Raw genomic sequence first — 23,991 nt, forward strand, 5'->3', positions numbered from 1 at the left:
AATAAAAGTCTAGTCCACTTTATCATACGCCTTCTTTATATCCAGTTTGCACAAAATGCCACTCTCATTATTCTTAAGAACCTAATCAATGGCTTCATTAGCTATCAACACTGCATCTAGGATTTGTCTACCTTCCATAAACGCCCCTTGAGCCTTGGAGACCACCTTTCCAACCACCTTAAAAGAGTATATAATTACACTCCAATCATTGTGATGAAAGTTGAGATGTAGCTTGGGACAGACACATGTGGGTAATGACAGTTACCTACAGCTGTAACTGCAACTACAAGTAAGCAAAAAGGAGAACAAGATAAGGTTAAGAAGCCTGCATGGAAACTTAAAGTTTTAACAATTGAAGCAAATTGAAGTGTGAGCATTATGTGGTACCTTCTTTTTGATTGGTATAAAGAAGCGATTTATAAAAGAGAAACACCAAAAATGGTGTTCCAAAGTACACGAGAAGTATACAAAGAAAATGCCTAAAGGCGCCACAAAAACAAAGAGGGACCACAAAAGACAACTTCCTTAACCTAAACCCAACCAGTCCACAAAGTCTGGAAAGAGGACTAGGAATTATATACAACTTGCACTACGCCTGAAAATTACAAATGAAAGAGAATTTAAAGCCTTGAACCAACCGCCCCTCATTTTCAACGCCCTACTGTATTTATGTGGTAACTAAACAAACCTAAGAGGCATTCTATGATTTGGTTAGCTTTCAAACTAGGTTGCAAAGTCAAAGGCCTCAATGGATAGGTTCTAGTTCTGATTCCATGATTGTATTGAAGATCGGTTTGGGTATACCTGGACATTAAAGTAGGTACATCAAAGGAGGCTTCATTCCCATCTCCAGGAGACTTAGGAAGAGTTAAATGTTTCACAAGTTATGGCACATCTAGAGGGTTCCACTGCAGCAATTAGACTAATGCCATCATGCTTACATTTAAAATGTGATTATGTAAAAGAATGTGGAATCTGCATTAGATGTATATGCATATACTGGCTCAATTTGCTTATATGTATATATATATATATATAATATGTGTATGTTATGTTGTATACATTTATCTATCTATCTATTGTCAAAATATTGTGTGAATGACCAAATACCTTGGCCTTGAGTTTTGTATATTATATATAGACTTTACAAGGATGCTTTACATGGAAAGCAAATAAAATAAAATAAATTCCAACATGATTCTAGCCCTATACATGTAAACTATAATCTGTCAAATAATATATGCTAACTGTACAGAATAATAAATGGAGAAATAAGGAAACAATTGTGGGCTAAAATAAGGAAAGAAGGGTGGGCCAAATTAAGGAAAGAAATGTGGACAGCAAGTGTGGGCTAAATAAAGAAGGAAGTGTGGACAGCAAAGCTGTCCTTTGACAGCCCCTCAAATTGATGCAGGTTGATCACAAGCATCAATTTGCTACTTAGCAAGCAATGTCGATGACGAGAGAGAGCCTTGGTGAGATATAGCAATTTGTAAGTCGGTGGAAATATGTGGAAGAGTGATAACACGAGCTTCAAATGCTTCACGGATAGAGTGAAATCCACTTCAATATGCTTTGTGCGCTCATGATAGACAGGATTGGCCGTGATCTGAATAGCGCTTGTATATCGCATATAGAGGTGTAGGATCGGTCTCAGAAAATTAACTCGCAAGCAAACCTCGAAGCCAAATGATTTCAGAACAAGCAAGAGACATCGCCCGGTACTCAGATTCCATAGATGACTTAGAGACTCTGTCTTGCTTCTTACTTTTCCAAGATATCAATGCATCACCTAAGAACACACCAACCAGTGATGGAGCGACGGGTATCCGCACACAGCCCAATCAGCATCACTATAAGCAGCAAGGCGAGTAGAATTGCCTGCAGGAAGAACAACCACGAGTAGAAGTGCCTTGAACATAGCGTATGATCCTACGAACAGCAGCCAAATGAGATGACGAGGAGTCTGAAGGATCTGGCTAACTTGCTGTACAGCAAAAGAAATGTCCGGTCTAGTAATGGTGAGATAAACAAGGCTACCCACCAACTTCCTGTATAAACTGGGATCAGCAAGTAAGTCGCCCTCCTCTTTGCGAAGCTTGACATTTAATTCCATGGGAGTATAACAAAGTAGCCCCTTGTAGACCAGCTGTAGCCACCAAGTCACTCGCATACTTATGTTGATTGAGGGAAATACCAGAGGGACTATGATGCACCTCAAAACAAGAAAATATGTGAGAGACCAAGATCTTTCATATGAAAGGACTCGGAGAGATGAGTTTTGAGCTGATCAAGTAAAGCAGAATCGAACCAGTGATCACAATGTCATCAACACAAACCAAAAGAACAACAATACCATGTCTGATTTCCGAAGAAAACAGGAAGTGTCATACTTGCTCTGCCTGAATGAAAATTGTAATAAAGTGGTGCGGAATTTATCAAACCAGGCCTCGGAGCCTGTTTGAGACCATAAAGAGAGCGACGAAGCTTACACACATGTGAAGTTGGAGAGGGAAACAATCCCGGGGTGGCTTCATATAAATACACTCTTTAAGATCCCATGAAGAAAGCATTTTTTACATCCATCTGATGTAGTGGTCAATCACTGGAAGCAGCAAGAGCTAGAATCGTACGAACAGTAGTCATTTTAGCCACAGGAGCAAGGTCTCTTCATAATTGACACCATATTCTTGATTATTCCAAGTGCAACAAGCGAGCTTTGTAAGATCCAAACTTCCATCAGATCGGACCTTGACTGAGTAACCCATTTGCAACCCAGAGGAACAATAGTGGGAAGACAGGGCTCAATGTCTCAAGTGTGATTGGCCTCTAGAGCGGCAATTTCTTCCTGCATAGCTTGTCTCCAACAATCATGCTTAGCAGCATGTGAGTAGCATGTGGGAATATCAAATTTGGACAATGCAACAATAAGGGCTGAAATAGAATTGCCAGAACTGGAAGAGGGAAATCCATACCTATTCGGAGGTACAGACACTCGAGAAGAGCGACGTACTGAAGGTGCTGCAACTGACTGCATCTGGAGCTGGTAGGATCATATATCGGGTGAGCCACTGAAAGAGACTGTGGGCGGGAGCGTCTTGTATACACAATACCTGGTTGAAAGCGAGAACTAATTGGATGAAGATCTGAGAACTGTTGCTCAAAGGAGGGAAGGACCACAGTAGAAGAGGATACAGGAAAGAAATGTTAATTTTCAAAGAAAATAACATTCCTAGAAATACGTGTACGATGTAATGTAGGATATAGCAAACAAATCCTTTTGACACATATTATATCCAAGAAAGCACATCGAACAGATTGAGCAGATAATTTATGTCGCTCATGAGGAGGTAAATGAACAAAGCATACACAACAAAAATACGAAGGTGATCATAACTAGGTTGCTTAGCAAATAAGCGGAAATAGGGAGACTCCATATGTAGGACTTGAGAAGGTAAACGATTAATCAAGTGAGTAGCAGTTTTTAGAGCCTCTACCCAAACATGGATGAAACAGAAGATTCTAACAAGAGAGTACGTACACATCTAAAAGATGACGATTTTTGCATTCGGCAACTCCATTTTGTTGAGGAGTAGAGGGATATGAACGTTGATGATAATACCTTAGAAGCCAAGAATGCTTGAAACTCAGTAGACAAATACTCACCACCGGAATCTGTGCGTAATGTCTTAATAGAAGTAGAAAATTGATTGTCAACATACGCTAAAAACTCAGTGAAAGTACGAAAGACTCAGATTTAGAGCGAAGAAAGTAGACCCAAGTAAATCTGCTATGATCATCAATGAAAGTCACATAATATTTAAATTTCTCATGTGAACTAACCGGGGAAGGTCCCAAACATCACTATGGATAAGATCAAGCAGTGAGATGCTCTACTTGCATGCAAGGGAAGGGAAGAGTTTTTACTTTTACCAAGTTTGCAAGAATCACACTCAAGAGATAAAGAATAATGATCCTTATTACCAGGTAAACCAGAGTTCAATACATGAGATAAGATCTGAGTATTGGGATGGCCTAAACGATGATGCCACACCATACTAAGATCTGAAACATTATTACAAGCAAAAGACTTAATAGAAGAACGTAGAGAAAAATCTGGAACAGGTAAAAATAGTGGAAACAAGCGCCCCACTTTAGGTCTCTTCGCGATCGGCTTCCCTGTTACCTGGTCCTGCACAACACAACCATTACCAGAAAAATTAACAGCACAATTGTTATCAACTAATTGGCCAACAGAAATAAGATTCGTGGAAAGCTGAGGAGCAAGAAACACATCAGTGAACTTAGAAGAGGCATCGCCGATAGCAGCTATGGGCAAAGAGCTGCCATTGGCAGTCTGAATGGAAGATTGACCAGTGTAGGGCCGAATATGACACAAAGCGGTGGGATTATTAGTCATGTGATTAGAGGCCCCCGAGTCCACGTACCAGAGTTTAGTAGAATTGTTACCTTGAAACCCCATTGCTGATAATGCCGAAATTAACATTCGTTGTACCATCTCTGGGGTGCAGTAATCTGGTGCAGGAGGTGCAGGAACAGAGCACGCAGCTGAAGGAGAGTCGTGTGTGGCTACAGGAGGGACAATAACCGAAGTCTGAAATGCTTGGGCCTGACGATTCTGGGGGCGAATACGACATTCTTTGATAATGTGACCCTTCTTCTTGCAATAAGAACAAAACTTCTTAGGACAAGTGGCAGCAATATGCCCATATTCCTTGCAGCAAAAACACTGCAAGTTTTTAGAATGCATAGGTGGTCCGCGTCCTTGGGCAGCATAAGCTACAGTTGTCGTCCCGGAACTGCCATGAGATTGCTCCAAAATAGCTTGAGTACTAAGGCGTTGCTTTTCGCAAAGTAACTCACCAAAACAAATATCAAGAGAGGGAACAAGAGATCTATTCAGTAAAGAGGAGCGGACAGATTCATATTCCGGACGTAGTTTCATAAGAAACTGATCACGCCGGGTAGTCGCGTGAATAGTCTGAGTAGTTGAGAGAGCGGCAATAGGAACATCCGCTGTAACCAAATCAGCATATTCATGCCAAAGAGTCAGAAATGTCGAGTAGTAGTCCTGGATGGAAAGACTACCATGTTGAAACATGGCAATCGCATGTTCTAATTGAAAGCGACGAGCATCGTTATCCTGATGATAAACTTTCTTCAAATAAGCCCACATAGATTGAGCGGAGCGATGGGGCCGCAAGTGGGTGACAATATGAGGCTCCACTGAACCAAGAAGCCAAGACATGATGCGTGCATCAAGCACAGCCCATGAAGGAGAAGACCCAACATCCTGAGATTTGTCAAAAGTGGATGGTTTTTCAACATCCGTGCCATCAATATGACTCCAAAGGTCTTTTCCCTTAAGAAAAAGTTCAAACTGAAATGCCCAGGTAGAATAATTTGTGCCTGTAAACTTAACACACAAAGGTGCGGAATCCATAGAAAATAAATAGAACCCGAGACAAAGGATGGACCAAAAAAAAAATCTCAGAAGAAAACTGACCCACAATAGCCACAAAAATACTGAGAAAAATAGTTGTGGTTGGGTGTAGCACGGATCAACACAGACTTGACCGAAAGACACGAGAGACACCTCCGAAACCGAAAAGACAAAAGAATTTGAGGGAAGAAAAATTAGCAACCTTGCTCTGATACCATGTCAAAATATTGTGTGAATGACCGAATACCTTGGCCTTGAGTTTTGTATATTATATATAGACTTTACAAGGATGCTTTACATGGAAAGCAAATAAAATAAAATAAATTCCAATATGATTCTAGCCCTATACATGTAAACTATAATCTGTCAAATAATATATGCTAACTGTACAGAATAATAAATGGAGAAATAAGGAAACAATTGTGGGCTAAAATAAGGAAAGAAGGGTGGGCCAAATTAAGGAAAGAAATGTGGACAACAAGTGTGGGCTAAATAAAGAAGGAAGTGTGGACAGCAAAGTTGTCCTTTGACATCTATCTGTATAAAATATCATTTATGTAAAAGCATTTATCTATGTGTTGAGCCTTTTTCAGGAGTGTGTCTATAATAATGACTTCCGGTTGATTTTTCAGTATATTTTTGTTTTGGCATCAATTCAATGAGGTTCAAACTTTTATAAAGCATGATAATTAAGTACCAATTTTAATTGCAATTTGCCACCAGGAAGCATAGATGTTTTCATGTGCATAAACACAGATGCATGCATTGCGTATATAAACATGAATAGCTTGAATATTTGCACCCATTTGAGCTCCATAGCATGAATAATTTAGTCCAATATGTTCAAACCTCATTGAATCTTTTTTTCCTGAGAGTGGTTTGATTAGCATTTCAAATAAACCTGATGCATAGATTAACAAAAACATTGTGGGTTCATTTCAGAAAAGTTGGCCTGTGTTGATCCTTAATTACTGGTTCTTGAAACACCTAACTTACTTTTAATTTTTTTTTTCTCAGATTCGAACATTAGAATTGCTGAGGTCTCGATTTCGGTCACTACCAGGAGCTTTTAATTTCCGCTTGATTCCAGTAGAAGAGAATGAGAAGACTAAAAATAGGGGATTATTGGCCACATTATCTCGCAAATTTGATGAGGTTGAGTGACTGTTGTGTATCATTATCTGTAATAATCGATAAGGATCTGCGTGTTTGCACCTGTTTCTTTTAAATTGATTCATTAAAAGATCTTTCCTGGAGATTTGTTGAGCTGATTGGTTATTGCAGATCCCATCAGATAAGTCAATCCCGGCAGCAAAGTTTGCTCAGTTATGGAACAAAATAATCAGCAGTTTCAGAGAAGAGGATCTGATAAATGATAGGTAAAATGATGATGCTGTAATTGTAAAGTGTTTCCCTTACTCCAAACCGGTCATTTGTTATTGACTTTTGAAATTTCCATTTTTCTTTTGGAGCGAACATTTTCCCTTACTTCAAACTGGTCATATGTTATTGAGTTTTGAAATTTCCATTTTTCTTTTGGAGTGAGCAGTTTCTGCTTTATAATGCTGTCTTTCTTTTAATTTTCAGCGAAATGAGCCTATTGCTTCTCCCATATTGGGATGACCCTGATTTGAACCTTATCCAGTGGCCTCCATTTTTACTTGCTAGCAAGGTCTGTTTTTTCTGAGTTAATTTCCTCTATTAGACTTCGGGAAACCCCTATATATGCATCTATCTTGTATCTACCATGTAGATCCCCATTGCAGTGGATATGGCTAAAGATATCAATGGGAAAGATTCGAAAATCAGTGAGCTGAAGAAAAGATTGCAGCAAGACCACTACATGCAGTGTGCTGTTCGTGAGTGCTATGACTCCTTTAAGAACATAATTAATTTTTTGGTTCAAGGGGAACATGAAATGCGGTAAGTTTATTTACCATCTGCAACATTTAACCAAGTCTTGGATTAAGTTGTTTATAGATGAAGGTTCTTTATCTTTAATCATTTTTTTGATCGGTTAGGTTCTAGATGAGGGTGGATAAGTTTTTGGTTTCCCCTCTTCTTTTTTGCTCTTGCCTTTAGGCACCTGTTGTACACTCCTTATATGCTTTGGGTTGGCCTTTAGGCGCCCTTTATTCATTATATGTACTATCTTTTTGTGCTTTTACCTATTAAAATATAATTTGATCATTCCATGATGCATCTTCTTGTTGACATGATGGTTTACTCTGTGTAGGGTTATAAATGATATTTTCAACAAAGTTGATGATCATATAGCCAAAGACATGAAAGAATTGAATATGGGTGCTCTCCCTGACCTCCATGAACTATTTGTTAACCTTATTGTATTTTTGGTAAGTTAACATGGCTCACAAAAGCTTCCATATTTTATTATTGAACTAAGGGTGATAGTGTGTCCTGACTGAATCAGTCTAACAAATACAGAAAGACAATAACAAAGAGGACAAAGATAAGGTTGTAATTCTCCTACTTGACATGCTAGAGGTTGTGACAAGAGACATAATGGATGATCCAATTCCGAGGTAAATCATTTCCATACTGCTATAACTTCTAGTATGTCCAAATGTTGAGGCCATTAGTGGGTTCACTATTTTATGTATGTAGTTTGCTAGATTCAAATCATGGTGGATCTTATGGAAAGGATGAGGGCATGATGCCCCTTGATCAGCAACATCAGTTCTTTGGTGAACTTAATTTTCCAATACCAGATACAGAAGCTTGGAAAGAAAAGGTAAATTTCACTGGCAGTGTTATTGAGTAGCACACTCTATGATGGTATTCTGATGAGAGCAACAGAATATTTATCTTCTGTTTATAAGCTTGGAGAGCCACCCGTGAATGTGCATTAGTCTATTATGACTGCTTTCTTTCTCCCTTTCTCCCACATCTTCTTCTTATTCTCCTCCTCCTTCATCTCTTTCCTGTTGTTGAGACAAGTGATGGTTTTCTATATTACAGTATAAAATTCCTCTCCTATATGAAGCATTCTTGTTGGCAGATAAGAAGGCTGAATCTATTGCTTACTGTCAAGGAGTCTGCTATGGATGTGCCATCCAACATAGATGCTAAAAGACGCATTTCTTTCTTCTCAAATTCATTGTTTATGGACATGCCTCCAGCACCCAAAGTTCGAAATATGCTTTCATTCTCGTAAGCTTTCTTCTTTCTGAACTTTCTTACTGGAAATATTGTAATTTGGCTTTCATGATGCTATATTACAGTAACACTCAATAAACTTTCTTCACTTTAAATATTGCTACTTTTCTATCATTCTTCATCTATTTCAAGTTTGCAACTATACTTGATGAAATTAAGGTTTAAAGTTTGGCCGTCCTAATGCCAAAGTCAATTCAGATTGTTGTTCTAAAATGTCAACAAGAAGCACAATAGAAAATGTTGTTCTAAAGTATCATTTTGTCTGCAGCAGCTGGATTTTTTAGTATCTATTAGTAGCATGTAGTTTGGAGGGAGGTGTCTTCTGCTTTTGACTTGGGCTGATATCTTTTCTACTACATAACTTATTCGCAACATATATCATCTGATACACCAATATTTTTGTTGCAGTGTCTTAACTCCTTACTATAAAGAGGAGGTGCTGTTCTCCCTAAAAAGCCTGGAAGAGCCAAATGAAGATGGTGTTTCTATAATTTTTTACTTGCAAAAAATCTTCCCAGGTTAATTTGTTGTCTCCTTTTCTCCCTTAAGAGGTGTCTATACAGTTTTGTGTAAATTGAACTGGTATTGCTCTTTTATCAATTAATGATCCATTTATATTATACGGACCTATGTCATGCAGATGAATGGAAAAACTTTCTTGAACGAGTTGATCGCAAAATTGAAGAAGATCTTAAAGGACATGAAGACTTGGAAGAAAAACTTCGTCTATGGGCATCATACAGAGGACAGACACTCACTAGAACTGGTATAAGATTTTACTTTTTGAGATTTTACCAGTTTTGTTAATATGATAATGATTTTTCTATTTGTATTTTGATTATTTTCTCTATGATTTCAACAAACAAGTGCGAGGCATGATGTATTATCGGAAAGCTCTGGAGCTTCAGGCTTTCCTTGATATGGCAAAAGTTGAAGGTACTTACAGAAAGCTTGGTTGTAATTGTACTTACCTCATTACCTGTTCAGTACTTCGGCAATTTTTAATTTTTGATTTTTCTTAAGATCTAAAGAAAGGGTATAAGGCTGCTGAATTAAATTCTGAGGAACACTCCAAGAGCGAAAGGTCATTATGGTCTCAATGTCAAGCAGTAGCTGATATGAAGTTTACATATGTGGTGTCATGCCAGCAATATGGCATTGATAAACGAGCTGGTGATCCTCGTGCCAAAGATATTCTGAGACTCATGACAACGTAAATCTCACAAATTAATTTGTTGTTAATTTGTTTATTGCGTTGGCATGCCACTGGTCATTACATTTCCTTAATTCCTTGTGGCAGATACCCATCTCTCCGTGTAGCCTACATTGATGAGGTTGAGAAAACTAGTAAAGATAAATCCAAAAAGACAGAAGAGAAAGTTTATTATTCAGCTCTTGCAAAAGCTGCTTTACCAAAGTCTATCGATTCTTCTGACCCAGTTCAAAATTTAGATCAGGTAAAAGTTTTGATATTGATGCTCTTATTGTTTAGAATTTAAGGCCTTTGGCACTGGTTTCTATGATGAGAAGTGCTTCACAGGGAAGGCCTTTGTTGCCTGGCTTCAACAGTAATTGGCAATTGATTGCTTTGAGGACACTTCAAAACCAAAAAGTTCTTTCATTTATATGAAAATTCTTTAGTTACAAGCAAGAAGTAAAATATCGATGTTTGCAGTGAGTGAGAATCTGGAAATACAGACATATTGATGTTGAAATTTGAAAAATCATAATAGTTAGTAGCAAAACCAGGAATTTTTGTTGGAACTTTGAAAAATATAAGTCAACACTTATAGGCAATAGAGGTGCTAACATATCAATATATTTAAGACATTGGTTATTAGAACTAATGCATGCCCTCTCCCAGTAGCATTATGTTGAGATAGTACTCTCACTACATATTTAATTTAATAGAATTGCATTTTTTGAATCCCATGTTTAATCAAGAACAACTGTACTCCTGCTGATTTTGTAGACACTCCTCTGTTATTCTATTCTTTTCCTTGATAGAATCAGCTATGCTCTGCAATAGTGTTCTCTACAATGTTATCAAACTAAGATTTCATTTGAAATTACAAAAGAAAGCAAAGAAGGGTTTCTACTGTAGCAATAGTATGCTAATCAGAAAGTATAAACCTTAACCAGAAAAAAAAAAAAAAAAAAAAAGAGAGAGAGAGAGAGAGAGAACCGAGGAATTATTAATCATAAAGCTAATTTATTAGATTCACAGATAGCTGAGGAACATATTAGAAAAAGATAGCCTCCCAGGGATGAGTTAAACTCTATATCAAACTGTTGCAATGAGGAAAACATTGGTTAAAGTATCAAGTATTTAGGATTTTGTATACAGGAGGCTTTTGTATACAAATCATTGTCATATTATAATGCTTTGTAATTGATGTTTGGATTTTCTTCTGCAGGATATTTATCGGATAAAACTTCCAGGACCTGCTATTTTGGGTGAGGGAAAGCCAGAAAATCAAAACCATGCCATTATTTTTACACGTGGTGAATGCTTGCAAACAATAGATATGAACCAGGTACTCTCTTGGATGTGCATGCTTAGAATTTGTGGTAAACTTGGTCCCTTGGCCTAAAGATGGATCTTTTAAATGTTCAACTCAATAGGATAATTATATGGAAGAAGCCTTCAAAATGAGGAACTTGCTGCAAGAATTTCTTAAGAAGCATGATGGTGTTCGATATCCAACGATACTTGGACTTAGGGAGCATATATTCACTGGCAGGTACTTTAGTTTCTGTTGTTAATCTGAATTGGATTCCTGGTTGCAGCTCTTCTAGTAAATCAGCAGTCAATATAAATAACTATTCTATTGTTCATGACAATTCTTCCATTAATTTGTGCAGTGTCTCTTCTCTTGCATGGTTTATGTCAAACCAGGAGAATAGTTTTGTAACTATTGGTCAGAGATTATTGGCTAACCCTTTGAGGTATGATTTATGAAAATAATGCTTCATATTTCTGGTGCTAAAGGATCCCAGTGATGCCACCTTTGTGAGATTTTATATAGACCTGGTTTAGGTGTGATGTTAGCATGCTTATGCGTAATCCATATTCATGTGGGTATATTTTATTGGTTGCTGTCAAGCCATTATTTGGTGTCCTTACCCGAACTTGGGACTGGATTAACAAGTGCATTAATTAAAATCTCTAAAACATATATTTTTGACAGATCAAGGAATTTGAAGGCTAGGAAGCTCACAATAGTATATATTTCTAGAGAAAGCTAACTTAGCTAGTGATACAATTCTTCTCTCATACTCTTTTCACGTTGTCACTAGATTTGTGAGTCAAGAGGTCTATCTGAAAATGGTACATATGAGACATATTGGATTCCAGAAGGCGAGATTTAAGACTGTGTAAATGATATGAGGAACACCTTTCCTCCCCCAGTGAGCCCCTTTCTCCTTATTCCACAGAGAAGAAACATAGAATTGGTGCCAATCTCAGTTTTTGCCCAAAGCAGTATCATTTCATCTGAAATGGATTATATCTCCAATACAAATTGATACCATATTGTCCCTGCTGAATGGTATATGAAGCCTGCCAACTAGATGCCCCATTGAAATATTGTTGTTTCATTTTATTTGAAAACTTGAAGCATTAAAAAACCAGAGAGACCCTGCTAATAGACTGCTTTTGAGGATCTAAACATCAATTCTTTACTTGAAAGAGATTTTTAGATTACTAAAATATGGTGAAAGTGCTCTTTGTTGATATTATTGTTATTTCTTTCACAAGGTTCTTAGGTTTCAAGGACTATTCTTATGGATTCTTCCAATACCAGATAAAGCCCAAATTTTCTGCTTTTTGAGAATAATTATTTTGTTATAACCTGATGTGTATATTGATGTTCATTGGATTTAATATTCATAATCTCTGTGTTTCCCCTCATTCAGGGTTCGCTTCCACTATGGTCATCCAGATGTGTTTGATAGACTTTTCCATCTGACTAGAGGGGGTGTTAGCAAAGCTTCCAAGGTCATCAATTTAAGCGAAGACATATTTGCAGGCATTTCCATGACCATTGACTCTTTCTTGTTTGAGTAAAGAACTTGTGATCTGCATGTTTAACTTCATTTGTCTTTTTTCGTCTATCTGTGGTCTACAGGTATCAATTCTACACTACGTGAAGGCAGTGTTACTCATCATGAATACATACAGGTTGGGAAAGGGAGAGATGTGGGCCTTAACCAGATTTCTATGTTTGAGGCGAAGATTGCTAATGGAAACGGCGAGCAGACATTGAGTCGTGATATCTATAGGCTTGGACACCGATTTGACTTCTTCCGGATGATGTCATGTTATTTCACCACTATTGGTTTCTACTTCAGTACCTTGGTATCATATGAATCATTCTCTCCTTACTCTGTGGATTATATGATCTTTTATTATTATCTGAATCACTCTGGTTCTGGTTTGACAGCTAACCGTGCTCACGGTGTATGTGTTTCTTTATGGCCGCCTTTATCTTGTTCTGAGTGGTCTTGAAAAAGAGCTGAGTAATAAGCCAGCTATTCGGACAACAAGGCTCTTCAAGTAGCTCTTGCTTCTCAGTCTTTTGTGCAAATTGGTTTTCTAATGGCTTTACCTATGATCGTTGAAATTGGTTTGGAAAAGGGTTTTCGTAAGGCGTTAACTGATTTCATAATAATGCAACTACAGTTGGCCCCTGTATTTTTCACTTTTTCTCTTGGAACAAAGACCCACTATTATGGACGGACATTGCTTCATGGGGGTGCAGAATACAGGGGTACGGGTCGCGGCTTTGTGGTGTTCCATGCCAGGTTTGCTGAGAACTATAGGCTGTACTCACGCAGTCATTTTGTTAAGGGAATGGAATTGATGATCCTGCTCCTTGTATATCATATCTTTGGTACCTCATACAAAGGCACAGTTGCATATATTTTGATCACTATATCGATGTGGCTCATGGTGGGTACATGGCTTTTTGCTCCATTCCTCTTCAATCCATCAGGGTTTGAGTGGCAGAAGATTGTTGATGACTGGACGGATTGGAATAAGTGGATAAGCAACCGCGGAGGTATTGGTGTATCTGCAGAGAAGAGTTGGGAATCCTGGTGGGAAAAAGAACAGGAGCATCTCCATCATTCTGGGAAACGTGGCATCATAGCTGAAATATTGTTGGCCTTGCGCTTTTTCATCTACCAGTATGGGCTTGTATATCACTTGAACATTACCAAGAGCAAAAGTTTTCTGGTAAATGCCTTTCTGCATTTTCTTCAATGTTGACAGTGAGAATTATCATGTTTATGAAATGGATACTAAATTGGACTTAACACTTTTTCTATGGGTTTACAGGTTTATGGTATCTCATGGGTGGTGATCTTTGTAATTTTGTTTGTGATGAAGGTGAATGCCTTTCCTACCATATATCTTGAAAAACCACCAAGTTTTCATGGTTCAAGTAGTTACATAGGACTTCTCCCTTCATAACATAGTAAGAGGCCAGATCTTTTAGTCCAAAAATTAAATACAAGGAGGTTTCCTTCATGGTTCTTCTTGGTGCAACTGAAACCATATCTCATGTTTCTTCTTGGTGCAACCAAAACCGTATCCCTGGCATGCATAATGGAAGTGGCTTCAGACATGAAAAGTATGCTTCAATGTATTGCTATTCTAAAAGATTGTGTCCAACTCCATCGTTCCATTTAGCTTCCTCCATATTAGAACTTTAACTACTGGATTGCAGCACAATGTCTAAAGCCAGAGGCTTGTACTAAACTTGAACACTAGAGTCGTTATAGTTGGATGCACATCAACTATGTTTGTGAAACCAGCAAGTCAAGCTGGTGAAATCACCAGGTGGGTTGCACTGTAAACTTTGGATTGAATCCTGCCTTCAGCAAAGTTCTAGGCAGTTCAATTTAATCCCACCTTCAGCAAGGTTTTGAGAGTTTAAAATTTAGCCAAAGGCTACTCCAAAAGGGAAAATTTTGTTTGAGGCTTTCACTTTTGACTTGAAAATGATGCGCATGCCTTCTTCCAACTGTGTTGCATTTGTTTTTAACAAGATTGGTCAAATATTTGCAGGCTCTCTCTGTTGGAAGGCGAAGATTCAGTGCAAATTTTCAGCTTGTGTTTCGACTGATAAAGGGTCTTATCTTCCTCACCTTTTTTGCCGTTTTGATCATTCTAATAGTAGTTCCCCATATGACATTTGGCGACATCTTGGTGTGTTTTCTTGCAATTTTGCCAACTGGATGGGGATTGCTGCTGGTCAGTGATAAACTCTAGTCCCTATCTTGTTTGTTACTCTTTCTTTTCTTGTCTCATTTCTTTACCTTGTGATACTGGTTGCACTGTGATTGTTGTTGTGAAACAAAATCCAGTCTTGTTCCTTCATTTTCATCCTCTGAAATCTGTTTGTGTCACTTCTCTTTGTTGTTTATATAGATCGCACAGGCCTGCAAGCCTTTGGTTGTGAGAGCTGGAATTTGGAAATCAGTCAGGACACTTGCTCGTAGTTATGAACTATTCATGGGCTTGATTCTATTCATCCCAGTTGCCTTCCTGGCTTGGTTCCCATTTGTTTCAGAATTCCAAACAAGAATGCTCTTCAACCAAGCATTCAGCAGAGGTCTACAGATTTCTCGTATTCTTGGTGGACAGAGAAAGGACAACTCCTCCAACAACAAAGACTAAATCCATCCCCTTCTCGCGAATTCTCCAAATCTTTCCTGTACAACTCTTGCTCATTCCTCAGATCATATAATCCTAAAAATGTAGACTGTCATAGCTACCTCCTTTAGTGTAAAGGTTCAAACTATGATCACTTCATTGTGGAAACCGTGTTCTCTTTCTAATGTCAAAATGCAAATGCCCTTCTATTCCCAGTTTTTGAATTCATATCTGACTCAAGATCCACATATTACACTTCAAAAAATATTACTATACAAGATTTTCCCCCTTCCAAAGAGCAAAATTTTCCATATACTTCACTAGGATTTTGATTGAAATATTGAAATCTGATGCATATTTTATTTAAATTCTATGACGATATAGTATATATTGTCTACAACCCCTCTCATACAGACATTACGTTCTTGTCTTGGTCCATGAAGATTACAGATGGCCAAATACTGTATTTTTTTCGTCTGGGAATTGGCTTTTCTATTATTTATCATGATGACCTTTCTAGATATTGTCCTTTTAGATTCATTGATTCTCACGGTTTTAAAAGATGTCTACAAGTATCAATGAGTTGCTTCTCGTAGGTTTAAGAATTTCTTCGAAAAAAATGATATAGATTGAGACTGAATGAGACATCTAGGCCAAACTTGCCCCATTTTATGCCAAGAAGTTTTTGAGGTACCATTTCTGAAATCAAAAGAATTTAAAGAAAATTGTGTTGCAAATTTTTTTTTTAAAAAAAGGGTCATGTATACTCCACCTTCTGCCTCTTCACCATTTCTTTATCATTCATTCTCTTGATAAGGACTCTGGTAGTCTGGTGGTTGACGAACTGTCCCTTAACATGCACTTAGCTTTGAGTCACAATGAATCCTATACCTTCAAATTCATTGCCCACCAATCAAAAGGACCCCAGTGCCCTAAGATGATTGGTTGGGTTTTAACAAAGCTAAATGAGGGTTTTTGTTTTGGGGATTTTAACAAATTTGTTTCGAAATTACATAAACAACATAAAACAATTTTCTAATTTTAAAATTTTGTTATAGATTTTTTACTAAAAATAATTTATTGAAAATATGCTATTTTTAAAAATAAATTTGAGGTATTTTTTTTTAAAAAAATAATTAAAAATATGAAGAATACTGCATCATATAGAAGAAGAATAAAATATCTTTTAAAAAGTAAATTAAAATATAAAAAATTTCGTGTTATATATAACAGCATAATACATTCACTAAAAATAAGTTGAAAAATCTATTTTCGAGAATTATTTTCAAAATTGTGTTCACACTATTATTATTATTATTAAAAGGTGGAGTAAAATAAAATATTTTTTACAAAAAGGTTTATTATTATCATTATTATTATAACTTACCTAAAAAGTTGGTTTTGATTGAGCATTTATGATATTAAAAAATTTAATTGGTATTTAATGAAATTGATATTACTCATTTAAAATTGTAGGTTTGATTTCAAATTTTAAGATATCATACTTGTCCACTTGAAATTATAAATTTCAACTTTTAACTTCAAATTAAAATTTAAAGGGCAAAAAAAAAATGCTAAATTAAAAAACAATAATGTCACATTAACAAGATTTTTTTAGATGTTTAAGCAAATTAAGTTGGATTAGTAACTAATCCAAGCCTAGTCCGACATGACCTCTAATTCAAGATATTTAAAAAACAATAATGTCAGATTAACAAGATTTTTACAATATTTAAGCAAATTAGGTTGGATTAGTAGCTAATCCAAGCCTAGTCCGACATGACCTCTAATTCAAGATATTTAACTTGAACACAAATATTTTTTCCAAATTCAAGTTGATTTCAAATTAAATTTATATCAATCAGGTTCTATCAATCTAAATTCAATCAAATAAGATTGGATTTTGTTGAACCTACTTTTCAACATTATTTTTTAGAACTTGTTTTATATATTTATTTTAAAATATAAATATTAAATCCAATAACATTGTAAAATAATAATAATAATAATAAAGTAAAACATAAATTCATGTATATATAAATTTGAATTATAAAACCTTAATCAAAGTACAACCTAGGTAATAAAAAGAACTATTCAAGTATAGTGAGAGATCAATTTCCCAATCCATCAAAATTGTAACCCTAACATTGTTTTGATCATCACTTTAAGAATCTTATAATTGTTTTGTTAAATAAGTAATAATATTAATAAAAAGGAAAATAGAAGAGGGCACATCGTAAATAAAAGGCAAGGGAGGGAACATTTGGGCACCGAATCCGGATCTCGAGGCAAGACTGACGATCTGAGCCGTCCAAAATCGAAACTAAAATCCAACCGTCCATCACCTCCTCGTTCTACTATAAATAGCTCAACCCCTCCCGAGTCGACCCAACAAACAAACGGCTTCCTAATATCCGGATTGTGAATTTCCAGGTCTCGGAACATCCCTCTCATTTTCTAGGGTTTCTTCCCCTTCTAAAATTCAAAATTTTCTTCTTTCCAACGGTTATTTTTCTCGATCCAGGCCAGACACTCAGTGTATCAGTTGATTTCTAGGGTTTTTACAACGGTTCTGATCTCCCATTTCTCTGTGGAGATTGGATCCGATGAACGAACAGTCTCAGATGATGGATCAATCTCAGATGCTGAACCGAAACTACGTCGCTTGGCCGCCACCACCGGTTCCTCCGCTGGAGGAGCCGATCAAGTTCCAGGCGTCTCAAAGACCTGTGTTTGCTGCCACTGCGAAGCCGGGCCGGGGCAATTGGAAGGGGAAGAAGTCCGATAAGCGCAAGGAAATCCGGCGGAAGGACCCCCTCGGATTAGGTACCGCAGTCGCTGGCGGAGTTGGCGGGTACATGCCTCCCAATCTTAACGAGTTGCAGTCTCAGAATCGGTTGAAGGCTCGCAGGTTTTACCCAAAGAAAAAGTTTAATAATAGATTTGCCCCGTTTGCACCGAGAAATACGACGTCTTTTATAATTAGGGCTAAGAAATCCGGGGGTATTGCCTCTCTGGTTTCGCCATGTCCGGTGACTCCAGCGATACTTCCGACGCCGATATTCTCGCCGTCGAGGGAGGTTTTGGTGGATATGGCGAAGGAAGAGTGGGGTGTCGATGGTTACGGGTCTATGAAGGGTTTGATTCGGCTCAGATCACCTGGGCACGAAGCGCGTGACGATGAGGAAGAAGAGGATGGTGGGTCGAGTGACAGTGATGTAGAAGAACATGTTGAGGTGGAGAGGAGGTTGGATCATGATTTGAGCCGCTTCGAGATGATTTACCCAAATTGTAGTGATGAGCAGACCAATCTATTGGAGAACAGAGTGGACGATCAGGATACGCATATCGCGCAACTAGAGGAGGAGAATTTGACGTTAAAGGAGAGGCTTTTCTTGATGGAGAGGGAGTTGGCGGACTTGAGAAGGAGGGTGCATTGTTTGGAAACTGATGGCGGCCGATTAAGGGAGAACAATGAAGAGGCTTCCGAGAACGCCTCAGATAATGAAGGGGGTGGAGATGTTTGCTCTGAGAAGAGTGTCGGTGACGGTGATGGTGATTGATTCAATCATCCCTCCCGGTTACCGTGTAAGTCTCTTCTCTGAAGACACAACTGTAGCTATGCTGAATGGGTTTTGGCCCTGCTTTTCTGCTGGTTTTATCTGTGCAAATTTCTGTATATATGTCCTGTAGTCTAAAGTTGTGTGGTAGATTTTAGTGGAGTTCACTCTCTCCCTCTTACCTACATTTCTGTTTAATCTGACTGTGGCTTTGTGGACTAGGTTCTATCGACTCCAAGATAGGAATTCATAATGTTCTGCAGAGTCCAGACTCCAAACAGACTCTTTTATTTCTGACCTATAAATTCCTTGTTTGTTTAAATATGCTCTTTTAATTCTACTATTGCAGTTTTCCGTTTTCGTCAAGAAAAACGGAAATATTTGAAGCTGGTAAGTACCCCTTGTTTATTCTCTTTCATCAAAATGCTTTGTTGTTCTTCTTCTACTAGAATTTTATTGAGTGAAGAGATATGGGTATTACTTGCAGTAAGTTTCAGTCTAAAATGTGTAGGATGCTATTTTGATGGCCGATAGTATAAAAGAAGCTCGAGTTTTCTCTGTAAGTTCTCTCTTGTGGTAACAGTAGAAAAACAGCTCAGGAAAATGGAAAAAGAAAGCCTTTTGATCATCTGCAGAAGGAGATGAATTATATGAGGAGGCATACGGATTCAGAAGACATGCTTAGATGGTTGTTATGCTGCTTCATATCTTAATTCTGAATAAAATTCTTGGGTATTTGTATTTGAAGCTTGTCTGATAGGGTAAGAGAATTTTTGCTGAGACTCCAGGGGAGTGGTCATTGAAGATGAAGATGTAGAATAAATGTTAGTAGCATGCATCACTATAGACCTGCAGGTGAGGTTGGATTATGAATCTTAGGACGTTTGCTTTTGGTGGTCCTAAAGAGGACTTGATTGTACTATTTGGAATCAGAATAAGAATACCTTTTATTTTTGGAGGCAACTGCTCTCATCATCTTTTCCCCTTTAATTTTGATCAGCTTGTGTATGTAAACTAAATATATGATTCATTTGTCATATGTGATTGAGTTTTGCATACTTCTGATATTCCAGCTTTTTAGATTTGAGAACATCTTAAATTAATATTTTGGGTATTGAAATTAATACATAAGCATTATTGATTAGATAGATGGGGAGGTGGGTTGCATGTATTTGCTTTTGTTAGTTAAGCGACGGTTAGATAGATGAGGTGGTTTGCATGTATTTGCTTTTGTTGGTTTTAAGATATTCTCTTCCCTTCTTTTCAATGTATTGGACCTTTTGGAAATTAGCGAGAGATGCGGTTGAAAAAGTGCCAAAGTGCCACAGTGACAACAACTATTTGAGCACTTCAAGTGTTGTAAGCAAAAAAATGCAAATAGCCTTTTCCTTTTCTCATGAAGATTTTAGCGTTTGTTGATTTAAAAAATACAAAAAATGTAGGGTTGATGATGCAATTGTAGGCTTGTGAAAGTTGGACCTTTTGAAATCCAAGTGCTAGGAGTGGATTTCTGAGCACAGAAAGATGTGTTTATGCATTCTGCATCATACTCTTGTATAAGCTCTTATCATTTGCCCATTCTTGTTATGGCCATTATTTAGGGGGCATATTGTATTGTGTCAAATCCTTTTTTGTCCCTCATTTTTGCTTCTCTCTCAAGTTATCCTCTTTGCATCAACTTCTTTTCCTGCAAATGTTGGCGTGTTGGGATGTGGGTGAAGAAAGATAAGAATGACATTGGAAGACTTGTCTTGGGGTTTAGATGCCCCACTGGTGAGGTGTTCATGCATTAAAATTAGAGTTTGATAAAAATCTAGGTATGTGGGTGGAGAAAGATAAGAATGACCTTGGAAGACTTGTCTTGGGGTTTAGATGTTCTACTGGTGAGGTTCATGCATTAAAATTTGAGTTCGATATAAGTCTAGGTATCTGGACTTTCATCCAAGTTTCAAAGGAAAGCCCCTTGGATGAATGAACTATCATTTGAAATGAGGCCACCCTGAGCAGATAGGATAAGTGTCAAGCTTCATATATTTAAGCTAAACAGCCTAAACCTATTGAACTCGAGTTATTGAACACAAATTTTTAATGAACTTGAAGGTGCTTCCCAATTGCATTGCAGGTGGGAAAATCATCACCCGCAATTTCACCCACTGGCTGTTGCAGGGAATCTCATCCACTGCATGTTCACTCATCCCTAGAACAGCTTTGCTGTCATCCCATTCTTTCAAAGCTGCCACCACTTTTGCCTTTCGATCCATGAGTCCATGTTGGCCTGTATCACACTTCGAATAAGGTAGAGAAGGAATTGCAGAGACAAGTCATCAACAGATTAGAGATCAATGTGCAAGAATTGACACTGCAAATTAACAGAAAATAACAGGCAACTTGCTTACCAGTTACTAACATTTGATCAATTAAAGAAATATACAAGGGTATAGGGGTATGCAGCAAATGAATGCTGTGTGTTTGCTTCCACCACTTGCACACAACTATTGCATCATATGTTTTTTCTCCCTTTTTTTTTTTTTTTTTTTCTCTTTATGCACTTCTAGCCCCAGACGACACATGCAGAGATGAAGCAGTACAGGCCCCAGACTTTGGCATCTGTGGCTCCAGGTCTTCCTTAAGCAAGACGTTCAGATGCCAATCTCCCCAGAGGGAAAGAGAGCTGCAGTTAAAAAGAGGAAGATCAAGCTCTTTATCAGCCAATATCAATAATCAGCCCTCAGACCAAACTCATGCTCCACTCTTCAACACGTCGTCAATGGTTAGGGCTGACATCTTCAGCAGATGGATTTACTATTATCAACAGTGCAATTACGGATGCTGCCTGAACTAAACAACTCTTGAAGGATGCCCAAAGATAGGAATCAGAAGATCTAATGCTTATTGGTGGCTGGAGAACTAGTAACCAACTATGCTCATCTGCATTTGCTCAAGAGGAAGGAGGAGAAATATGAATCAGCTAACAAAGGTCTGATTTCATCTAATGTTGGTAGCATTGCCTTGAATTTGCTTAGAGGAATAATCCCATCATTGTTTTTTCAATAGGTTTCATTACTTTACATGTAAAATGTTTGTCTCTGTGTTAGGATATATACACACCCATCAGTGAACTAAGGAATGAAAGATACATGCTCATTTCTGTATCGGATTCATTTGATAATTTTAATTTGTTGTAATAGTTGCACCGAGTTTTGTTTGAATACCTTGTATCAATATAACATTGAGACTGACACGATCTTTTCTGTGTAGAAGAAAAAGTAAACCTGGAGGATCATAGGATGAATGTGAAAAAGTGTCTCATCACTTGGGAATATATATCTTTGTTCATAGGAAGCTTCAACTTGGTCCCCTGGTAGGTGATAAAGAGTACATGTAATGTCAAAACTCCCATTGTCAAGGAATATTACGCGGTTGCTTCAAGAAAACGCTTCTAGAAAACACTACAAAGTAGTAAGAAAAGAATCCTCGTGTTTGAATGCCAATCACCAAGGAATATTATGGGCTTTGCTTAGAAAGAATCATTTCAACTCTATCATCTTGTTGCAGATGATTTTATGAGAAAATCAAGACACAAGAGAAGAGGCATTGCAACATTGTTAGTGGAAGAAAATCATACCCCTAACGTCCTCCACAGAAAGAGAGGCCTTTAACTGCAATTGAAGAGGAAGGAAGCCTTTACAGCAATGTATGCAGCTACCCCATTATATTTTGAGGAAAAGACGAGATTATTTACTATGCTTGTGAAAGAGACCTTTTGAGTTTCAGCTCACAGTTGGAAGTTGGAATAAGTAATTATTTGGGCTTTGGATCACGACAACTGATTTTGTGGGCATAGAGTGAACTATACTGTGACCGTCTTTGGCCTATTAACAGATGTGAATTTTATAAAGTTTATATAGTGATTAGTCAGGCCGGGAGAGAGATAAGGTACATGAGCCTTTATGTAAATGTATTATCATTCCCTCAAAAAGGAAGATTTCATATCTGTTGCTTATTTTTAAGTCATACGGACCTTGACCCAGAATGTGTAATATCTACATATAGCGGGTAGTTCCCATTTACAATTTTACGTGCTTTTATCAGTCAAGAGTCATAGGAATTGCTCTTGCCAATGGTGGTATTTCTCTCTCTTATTTGTCGCTGGTTTTTTCTTGCTTTACATCAAGTTTCAAATTCGTAGTCTCAAGCTATAATGTATATGGTATACCCTCAAAACAACTTAATGCAATTAATCTTGGGAAAATGAGATACGTAATCGATCAAGGCCATCTTATCTCGAACTCTTTAATTAAATATCATTGATGAACCCAACTGTCCATTTCCTAAGCTAGCTAACTGCCTTCACCCTTCTAGACTTCTGAATACAACACTTTTATTCGAATGCACAAAGCTAGTACAAGAAGAGCCAAACAAATTGCAACCACAACATGTCATTTCAAACTGAACACAACATTAAAGAAATCCACAAATCCACCCAAATATAATAATAACTCACGATAAGAGGCTTAAAACCTCTTAAGTTAGTCTGGACAACATCCGTGCTGCATCAATTATACTCTCTGCATTTTGTTGAGCCAATTGCATTTGAAGTTGAAGCAGTTTTAATCGACTTTCAGCTTCAGCCATGGAATATTCTTCTGTTCCTTCTTCTTCTTCTTCTTCTGCCACTGGATTTGCTTCAGCTGTAGCGCAGCCCAAATGAGTCCCATAATCACAACTCTTGCAGTAGTAGATCCAGCAGCCGTCGGGGACATTGCCATGGCAGACATCACAGATGAAGGTGTTGCCTTCCTCTTTGTATCCACAGTAGAAGAGAGTAAGTGGGTGTTGATGATCTCCACGTATCACTGTTTCAGGCAGAGAAGCACATCCAACATGAAGGTCATAGTGGCAAGTGGGGCAGTGGTAGGTAAAATCATGGCCACCATGTCGACAAGCATCACAAGTGAACCCACCCCCATAGTAAGGTGGGGTGGAGAGAAGGGTCAGAGGATGCCATGGGTGGGACTTGTGCTGGATCACTTGTTGAGGTAAGGGGTAGTGGTGGTTGAAATAGTTTGCCATCTCCCTCTTCTCTCTTTGGGTGATCTTGTAATGAATCATCTCTTGCAGAGAAAATG

General features: G+C 37.7%; 2 protein-coding genes and 1 pseudogene across 2 annotated transcripts; 2 read left to right on the forward strand and 1 right to left on the reverse strand.

Moving 5' to 3' along the window:
• The window catches only part of LOC117928829, a 31,568-nt pseudogene extending 16,038 nt beyond the window's left edge, over window positions 1-15,530 (forward strand).
• Window positions 15,531-17,685: 2,155 nt separating this feature from the next.
• Window positions 17,686-19,820, forward strand: LOC117928724. The gene has a single exon (XM_034848717.1). It carries the CDS (start codon window positions 17,909-17,911, stop codon window positions 18,863-18,865), a length of 957 nt encoding a protein of 318 aa, XP_034704608.1. The 5' UTR covers window positions 17,686-17,908; the 3' UTR covers window positions 18,866-19,820.
• A 3,530-nt stretch (window positions 19,821-23,350) lies between these two features.
• LOC117928742 lies at window positions 23,351-23,935 on the reverse strand. Its single transcript, XM_034848740.1, has one exon. It carries the CDS (start codon window positions 23,933-23,935, stop codon window positions 23,387-23,389), a length of 549 nt encoding a protein of 182 aa, XP_034704631.1. The 3' UTR covers window positions 23,351-23,386.
• Between the last annotated feature and the right edge of the window lie 56 nt (window positions 23,936-23,991).

This window comes from Vitis riparia, chromosome 13 (genome assembly GCF_004353265.1).
Source record: "Vitis riparia cultivar Riparia Gloire de Montpellier isolate 1030 chromosome 13, EGFV_Vit.rip_1.0, whole genome shotgun sequence".
In the NCBI taxonomy this organism is placed as follows: Eukaryota; Viridiplantae; Streptophyta; class Magnoliopsida; order Vitales; family Vitaceae; genus Vitis; species Vitis riparia.